The 9,173-nt window shown below is 33.1% G+C and overlaps 1 protein-coding gene across 1 annotated transcript; it reads right to left on the bottom strand.

The window, feature by feature from the left end:
• Nucleotides 1-775: 775 nt before the first annotated feature.
• LOC118179679 (uncharacterized) lies at nucleotides 776-8,754 on the bottom strand. The gene has a single exon (XM_035348846.2). It carries the CDS (start codon nucleotides 8,046-8,048, stop codon nucleotides 6,561-6,563), a length of 1,488 nt encoding a protein of 495 aa, XP_035204737.1. The 5' UTR covers nucleotides 8,049-8,754; the 3' UTR covers nucleotides 776-6,560.
• Between the last annotated feature and the right edge of the window lie 419 nt (nucleotides 8,755-9,173).

Consider the following 9,173-nt stretch of genomic DNA (forward strand, 5'->3'; position numbering starts at 1 on the left):
ATCCTTTTCATCTTACTATTGTACGATACTGTGTCAAATATACGATAATGTGTAAAAGATATGCGAAAATTTAGTTGCTATTATAGCTTATCCAACGAAGACTTCATCTGTGGCCGATATAAGTCGCCACCCCTGATCAACTTCTTCACTACTGAAGACTTTGCACTTTTATTACAAGTGCACAGGACTTTTCCAGTTTATGGAATTTAACGAACTTTTACACGTCCTTAGGGGATTGATAAACATGTAGTGGTAAAGGCCCTCGGGTCGAACACCACTTAACGAATGATGATCTCCGATCTCCGATCTGCTGAATGGCAACTATTTCTAGTTCTGATTCATGATTGCTAGGTTTTGGTTTCAAAACGTTGCTCGTAGCGTCGCATTTCGATAGCTGAAAAATAAAATGCAATAACTTAGCTATTTGTTTATAATTCATGCTGTTCCTAGTCATAAATTAATTTTAAACATTAGTAGCCAAGGCTACACATGTATTGCTATTAGTGATAGTTTATTTGAACAGTTCTCGTAAATATTAAATAATATTTCTTGTAAATATTCATGACTAAAATTGCATTTTTTTCTCCACATTCTTTGATTATTTTATATTTAAATTTTGAAAAAAATGTACTGTTGTTGAAAATTGTCAAATGGCAAATTATAGCTTGGTTTGTTGATTATGGCTATGTCTATTAAGATATAATTTATGTCCTTTGAAACAATTTTTTCTGCATGCTTATATATCTTTACGGCTATCTTTACTGTACGGTACCCCTTGTTTTTTTTTTTTTTTTTTTTTTTTTCTGGAAAAATCAGGAAGGGGTATTGCTTGTTCGTGAAATCTGGAAGCCCGCTGATCAAAATAGATTTTTCGGTAACCCTAATGTTGCTAAAACTAGCCTTGTGAAGTTTTTTTTTTTTTTTTTTTGGTCATTAAAAAGGCGTTATTTCTATGAATATCACTAAAAGTGTTATGATAAATTTAGGGTATTTTTTGCAAGAGTAACCCTTTCATATGGACCCAGGTTTTTGGTTCTAACCATTCTTTTAAATTGCTGTGTTTGCTTGTATGTGCGTGGTACGGTCTTGTATTTTGAACTTGCTATTATTTTGCTGTGGTGATTGAATATGTCTGAGGTGGGTAAGAGGATGAATGTTGATGGGTTGGATTATAATGAAATTGTGAATTTGAGGTTTTTGTATAGTTGGATGATGGACAAAAGACTCATTTTTGCATGAAAGCTGGTTTAAATGCTGATAGATATGAATGAGCCGAACCGACGAAAAATTTAATTGAATTGTTTACCTGGAGGATGGAGAAGATGGTGGTAGAAAGCCTAAATGTATGCACATGAAAAAAGGGATCTTAAAAAATTGACGTTTCATTTATTTATTCATCTCTGTGTGTTAATTCTTATTAAAAAAATTGTTGTTTAATGTTTTTATGTTAGGAAATATGTATTTTTGGTTATTTGTTCATCTCTGTGTGTTAAGACAGCGGCGAATTTTTTTCTGGTTACCATGATAGTTTTTTGTTTTAGCTTCCAGATTTTATTTAAGTGAAAGTAGATTAATGTGTACATGGGCGAAGTTAAGGCAGTGCGCAATGCATAGTTTGTGCAATTCTCCGATTTTTTTTTTTTTTTAATGAAAATAGGTCGATGTCTACATGGACACAGAGTTTGTGTAAGACTTCTTATTTTGGTTTTGTGTAGCGGCCATCTTGAAATTGTGCCTTCTTGGCATCAAAAAAGAAACGATTTGCCATTGGGTTCCCTACAGTAAATTTTTACCATCTTTAGCAATATACCATTTCACCACAAGCAAGCATCTTACTTTCTAATAATCGTTTTAAGTAAAGGAAACTAATTCCATTTATGCATACCAGAGAATTAAAATACAGTCAAAAGTCATTAATCCGGACTCGTCAGGACTTCGGCGATTCCGGATTATAGATCATCAGTTTAAATCTGGTAAGATGGCATGCAGAAATTATGAAATTAAAAATATGAAACCGTAATTTAGGAAATAAAGAGCAGTAATGATCTAAAGGGTATCAAAATTTACAAAAAAAAGTTTAATTTTTATTTGTTTACTTTATTAAACATTTCTTTCAACGCACACATGCCTAAAGCATACATTACGCATAGTCGAAATTAGAAAATTGATATTCATTTTCTTGAATATTCAGAAATACAGTGTTCCCTAAAACAGAGGCAGTGTTGTGAAACAAAAGTGTGTTAAGGGTCATATATATAAAAATCTAATATTAATTAATTGTTTCAGTTTCACCCACATTATTAAGATTCACGATAAAAGTACACTTAACATTTTAAAAAGATACTTATTAGAGAAAACATGAGCATGAAATTTAATATGAGCTTTGTGTTTGATTTTTTTTTTAACTCTTGTGAGCTTCTTGTTTGACAAATCTGTTAAATGATGCAAACAGTATTTACAAGATGTTTACCTGAAATTTTGCTCATTTTATTTTTTAAATGCATCATATAATAAAATTTTTACTCAAATGCACCTAATTTCAGCTTGCAATAAAAAATGTAATTTTTTCTGTAATTCCTGACACATCTGTTGGATTTGCAAAGTCAGAAAATAGACACTGTCTACTTTTTCTTAAACTTCAGTGAATAGGACAAGAAACTAAAGTATTTAAAATTAGATAAAAAAAAAGGGGGGGCCTATATTTTGCATAAAACTAAATTGATTTTGAAAGCGAACAAAAACAAATCAGAGTCTCTTTGAAAGTCTCAAAGAAATTCTTTCCTCCAGGCAGACTCTGGCAGTGCAGAATCGGCCACTTATTTGTTTGGCGCTTTTTACAAGAGTAAGAAGAATTGGATTTTTGTCAATTTTCTTAACTTTTTAAGGGAAAATAGGTTGATGTGTACATGGATAAAGTCAAGGGAGTGAGCAATTCTGGGATATTTTTTTAAGTGAAAATAGGTCCATGTATACATGGATACTGAGTATGTGCAATTCTTAAAAATGCACCAAGCAGTGGGCAATTCTGCCCTTCACCAGAAATTTAGTTTCTAATTGCATTGATATCATTATAAACAGTTATAAGAGCCAGCTATTTATCCACAAGTATAAGTGGTGGCATGACAAGTAACTTATTATGCAAGCATCATAAATCCAATAAAACACACAGATGTTTCAGGCCAGGCTTGGTGAAATGTCTTTGCAGGATGCATAGAATTCCATTGGCGGTATCAGTTTGAGACCACTACTGTAGAAGAAAAGACGGCTTCTTCCTTTATGTAAACACACCAGCGGTTGAGTAGTACGACTCTGAAGGGTAGTGCTTCAATATTTGCACAATTTCTTCAGCATATGCCAGCCATTATCAAAGCCAAAAGAGCAGTAAATTGTTCCTAACCAAGTGTCCAAAATTAAGTAGCAATTCAGTATATAAGATCTGATATTCTCTTGTGACTGTCAAGGTTATGTATTTGTTAAAGAAAAAATTTTCATATCATACCTGACAAAACCTCCTTCCTACACAGAACAATAAAATTCTGGAATTAAAACTGTTAAAAAAAATTGGGAAAATATAAAAATAAACTGAATGCCATACTGGAAACAATCCTTTTTCCCTAAAATGAAAATCAAACTCCTGGCATAAACCCTCCTCTCAAAAAAGCAATGTTAAGAAAATTTTAGAAATGTTTAATTAAATATCTACATAACTATTTTTAAGTATTTTGCTCTTAAGATTAGAGTAATCTTATTTCATTGAATTCCATGAAATAAAATTTTAAAATAATCTAGCAAAAGACTATTTGTTTCAACAAAAAGTCCTGTTAATATGTCAGGTCTAATTCAAGAACAGCGTATTCCTTGAATGAATTTCACAAAATGATTACAAAGAAAGAAAGTGGACAAATTTCTCTTTAACTCTGAAGTTTTATTAAGTTAAAAATTTCAGAAAAAATTTTTTTAGACTTTTAGTTGCTCATAATGCTTACTGAGCAATTATTTGCATGTCTAAACTGAACCTTTGGGGGGGGTACACAGGTCTTCTTGCTTCTAAAGTAAGCATTCCTTATTGGATTGTGGGTTAAGAAAGAACAGTTTTCATATAAATATCTAGTATGCAAAGATTTCTTACCTGCATGGCAATGATATTTCCCAAACATATTCTTACCTGTTTAACACACATGGGGTTGCTTTACTTGTTAAGTCTAATATTTGACTGAAGATATTTTAGACCTTTTTTTCCCTTCCCAACATAATATCTGGTAAACCTGTATGGGATTTGTGAATGAAACACTGACACAGGTGTTACTGGATCTGGATAGGTATGGTCATCAGTATTTCTTCACTATGAATTGTATAAATCTTCATGACTGACACAAGGAAAACATGCCTTTTTAACTCATGGCAGAGCTGAGTCTGGTATATGCATTAAATTTGGAAAGAGCTATGTTTAACACAAAACACCGATGTTACATTATGCATGGGTTGAAACATTAGGTTATGTTTTAGAATTTCAGTACTAGAACATATACCCACACAGCAAATTTTGTTGACAGCTTTCGAATAACTAGCCATTGTTCGAATCTGGGCTTGAACATCGCCAAGCACACTTACTAACATAAACAACTCTCTGCTGACATATGGGGCTGCTGTATAAGCCTCAGTAACTGGAAGGACATTTTGAGAATATAGAGAAAATTCTTAGGATGCACATGCATGATCACATGACTGTTTTACTTTACTTCTTGCATGGCTTTCAAGAAAGCATCCCATTTTGCTAGATAATAGATTTAAACACTGAATAGTTATATGTAGGCAGCGAACACTGATTATTATATAAAAATACATTGAATACCATTTGCACATAGGGAAGAGAAAAGAAAAGCCATAATTGATCATGAAACTTTGGATTTCTTTAAAGATTAATACAAGTTGAATACTGTGCTGGTAGCATCTGCAGCACAGTGTGAAACTGATCAGCTAAACTTTGGAACATGGTAACAGGTAGTTTGACGACATTTTGGTAGGGCGATAAAGGTTACCAGCTAGGACTTTAGCAGTATACATGGATAAAGTCAAGACTGTGCAATTCTGGGATGTTTTTTTAAGAGAAAATAGATCGACGTATACATGGATGCCGTGTATGTGCAATTCTTAAAAACGCGGGAAGCAGTTTGCGATTCTGCACTTTCTCCCAATTTCGCACCTAATCTTCGTCATGATTAAGCATTTTTGTTCCATAAAAGTTCTAGTATAAGCGTAATTTGGCTAGCAGATCGTTAGAAAAAATGTTGAGTAAAAAAAAAAAACATGCCTTTACTTCGTGAAAACAAAATGGCATTCAAAACAAAACTAGCAGGTTGCTGTAGCAGGGTTGGTCGCCAAATTTTCGCCAAAAAATCGCCAAGTTACCATAATCCGAAAATTAACCAGTTCTATCATAAGAGTAATTCGGCTAGCAAACTGTTGGAAAAAAATTCCTTTACTTCGTGAAAACAAAAGGGCATCCAAAAAAAAAAAAAGACTGGCAGGTTGCTGTAGCAGGGTTGGTCGCCAAATTTTCGCCAAAAAATTGCCAAGTTACCATAATCCGAAGATTAACCAACTGATCTTGCAAACTTATGTATGCTTAGCATGGACTCCGTAACATTTCATTTCTAAGCATTCTCAACATTTCAGCCATAATTAAGTAGAAAGTTAACTTTTGTTGAGAAGGCAAAAAATTTTAACCTGCAATGCTAAAGATGTCATAAAACAGTACATTTCACATTTCCTTACTGCTTACAAAATGTTGCAGAAAATGTAATTCTCTCTAATAGATTGGAATTTGGAGAATGGTGGAAGCCATGTAAAACCTATAAAATCTGATTCTAAAAAAAAAAAAAAAAAAAAAAAAAAAAACAGTAACCCAAGGCATATGCTGTTTTAAATTTCTCTTTCATACAAGGATTTGATGAAAAACCAAATGCATTTTAAGTTATTCATGAAAATAACTTGAGCTTTATCTGGCATTAATACAGTTTTTCTCAAAATCGTTTACTATATTTTTATCATATGATAATTTATATATCTCATGCAGGATCAGCAGTAGCCACTATGCCCCCGTGACAAAATCCTAGATTCTGCCCGTCATTCTAAGACTTTTAAATCCTGTCATCTCGTGTATAACACCAGCCTCAATTTTACACAAGATTTCTTTGCTGCATGAAGTCCTTACTGCATTGCTAAGTAAAATTTGTTACTATTCTAACAACACTTCAAAGGAAAGACAGTTTCTATTCTTTTTTTTTTTTTTTTTTTTTCCAAATTCTTTCTTTGTTTAAATATTTTTACACACATAATTCATGACATTTATCTCTTGTGTAGATATGGAAATTTTAATCATCCTTTAATTTAAATGATATTTACTTATTTCAAGAACACAAGGTTGCTCTGCTGAGTGAATAAGCATATGTTTCATTACTCTTTTGATGAAATGACTTTACACACAAATCCACTCCCCAATGTAAACAAATAAAAGTTTCTTTAAATTACACTTTCGACTAAATAACTTCCTACATATTTCATACACAAGGTTTCCTTCTGGTGTGAATAAGCATATGCTCACTTAAAGCAGCCTTTCGTCTGAATAACTTCTTACATACTTCACACACATGTGGTTTTTCTCCTGTGTGAATAAGCATATGGATGCCTAAATAACCCTTCTGACGAAATGACTTCATGCATACTTCACATTTATGAGGTTTCTCTCCTGTGTGACTAAGCATATGGATGCGTAAGTAACCCTTTTGACTAAATGACTTCTTACATACTTCACAGATATGACATTTTTCTCCTGTGTGAATAACCACATGGTTTTTTAAATGGCTCTTTTCACGAAATGACTTCTTACATACTTCACATACATGACGTTTCTCTACTGTATGAATATGCATATGCTTGCTTAAGTTACGTTTTGCAATAAATTTTTTCTGACATACTTCACACACATGAGGTTTCTCTCCTGCATGAACAAGCACATGCCGATTTAAGCTCTCCTTATATCGAAATGACACCTTGCATATTTCACAGATATGTGGTTTCTTTCCTGTGTGAACAAGCATATGCCTGTTTAAAAGACTCTTTCTACTAAATGACTTCTTACATACTTCACATAAATAAGGTTTCTGTCCTGTATGATTAAACATATGAGTGTTGAAACTATGCCTTGCATTAAATGCTTTCTGACATACCTCACACACATGTGGTTTCTCTCCTGTATGAATAAGCATATGTTCAGTTAAACTACCCGTGTGACGAAATCGCATCTTACATATTTCACATATATGTGGCTTCTCTCCCAAGTGAATAAGCATATGCTTCTTTAAATGAGACTTTATACTGAATAAGTTCTTACATATTTCACATACATGAGGTTTTTCTCCTGTGTGAACTAGCATATGCGTGTGCAAAGTAGACTTTTGACAAAATGACTTCTTACATATTTCACACACATGAGGTTTTTCTCCTGTGTGAATAAGCATATGCACATTTAAACTAGCCTTTTGACTAAATGATTTCTTACATAGTTCACACACATAAGGTTTCTCTTCTGTGTGAACATGCATATGCCTGTTTAAATCACTCTTTTGACTAAATGACTTCTTACATACTTCACACACATAAGGTTTCTCTTCTGTGTGAACATGCATATGCCTGTTTAAATCACTCTTTCGACTAAATGACCTCTTACATACTTCACACAGATGAGGTTTCTCTCCTGTGTGAATAAGCATATGCATATTTAAACTAGCCTTTTGACTAAATGATTTCTTACATAGTTCACACATATAAGGTTTCTCTTCTGTGTGAACACGCATATGCCTGTTTAAATCACTCTTTTGACTAAATGACTTCTTACATACTTCACACACATGAGGTTTCTTTCCTGCGTGAATGAGCCTATGCTCCCCTAAATCACGCTTTAGTCTGAATGATTGATTACATTTTTCACGTACATAAGGTTTCTTCTCTGTATATGTATCCATAGGCTCTTTTAAAACTGTGTTCATTCCAAATAATTGGTTATATACCCCTAGAAATGAAGTTTCTTCACAATATACATAACTAAAAGTTTTGACATCATATAACTTGCTACATATCTCAAGATGATGTTTATGCTTTGCATTGATATAAAATGACTTAATTAAATGAAGTTTTATTAAAAGCAGTTCTTGGACACTTCACACTGGCTTTCTGCCTTTTCCTCAAATAGGTCTGTGACTATCTTGATAAAAATATTAATATATATTGGGCATAAGAGCTAATGTGCTACATAAGCAGGGCTTGATTTCCGGAAAAATGTAAAAATCAATTTTTTACATTTCACACAAAATTCATGCTCGCTTGTTCCAGTTCTTGCTCAGGAATATACATACACTTAATATGCGTTATATCATGTATGTTATATTAAGATTACATGAAGTTTTGATTCACCTAAATTGGTTAGCTAGCCCGCAAGAGGTAGAAAAAGTTACTTATTTAAAGATACTACGCATTTTTCATATTTCACAATACCAAATTTGGAAAGCATTCTGTTGTAATGAAATGAAGCCATAGGACTATGTTCTAATCGGTGAAACTCCAGAAACAAAATACATGTTGTTCAATGGAATACATTATTTCACACGCTGGATTCTTTTCACTAGCCGACCGCTGTAGGTCGACAAGCGTCTAGCCCCTCAGACGCTAGTTTCCTCCTGGTTCCTCCCTGAACATCTGCGCGGATTACTGCGCATGTCGTCATTTCCCTGAAAGCGCCTCGTATTTACTCAGGGCTAAACAAGGAGGTTAGAATAGAAGGAGGGAAAGTTCAACTTAAACGATGAAGCGTGGCGGCCATCTTCCTGTTATCACCGTGACTTGTGCAAGGAAGTCTGTCATTGCAAAATTTTTTTCTTTTCTTTTTGAAGCATGTCAGCTTGTGTTGCGTATGGATGCACAAATAGATTCTCAAAAAAAATTCCGGGCATAACTTTTCACACGTAAGTATTGATTTTCTTTTTTTATGTAATATGAAAACTATGTTAAAAAATATCACAATGTCATGTTTTCTTTCCAGATGGGAAAAAAAAGGACTTAAATAATCAAAACATGTTATGTAATATAACTATAATAAAAAAATGTTAAATACATTT

Source organism: Stegodyphus dumicola, chromosome 9 (assembly GCF_044657685.1).
Source record: "Stegodyphus dumicola isolate Sdum_Otavi_A_Nest chromosome 9, ASM4465768v1".
NCBI lineage: Eukaryota > Metazoa > Arthropoda > Arachnida > Araneae > Eresidae > Stegodyphus > Stegodyphus dumicola.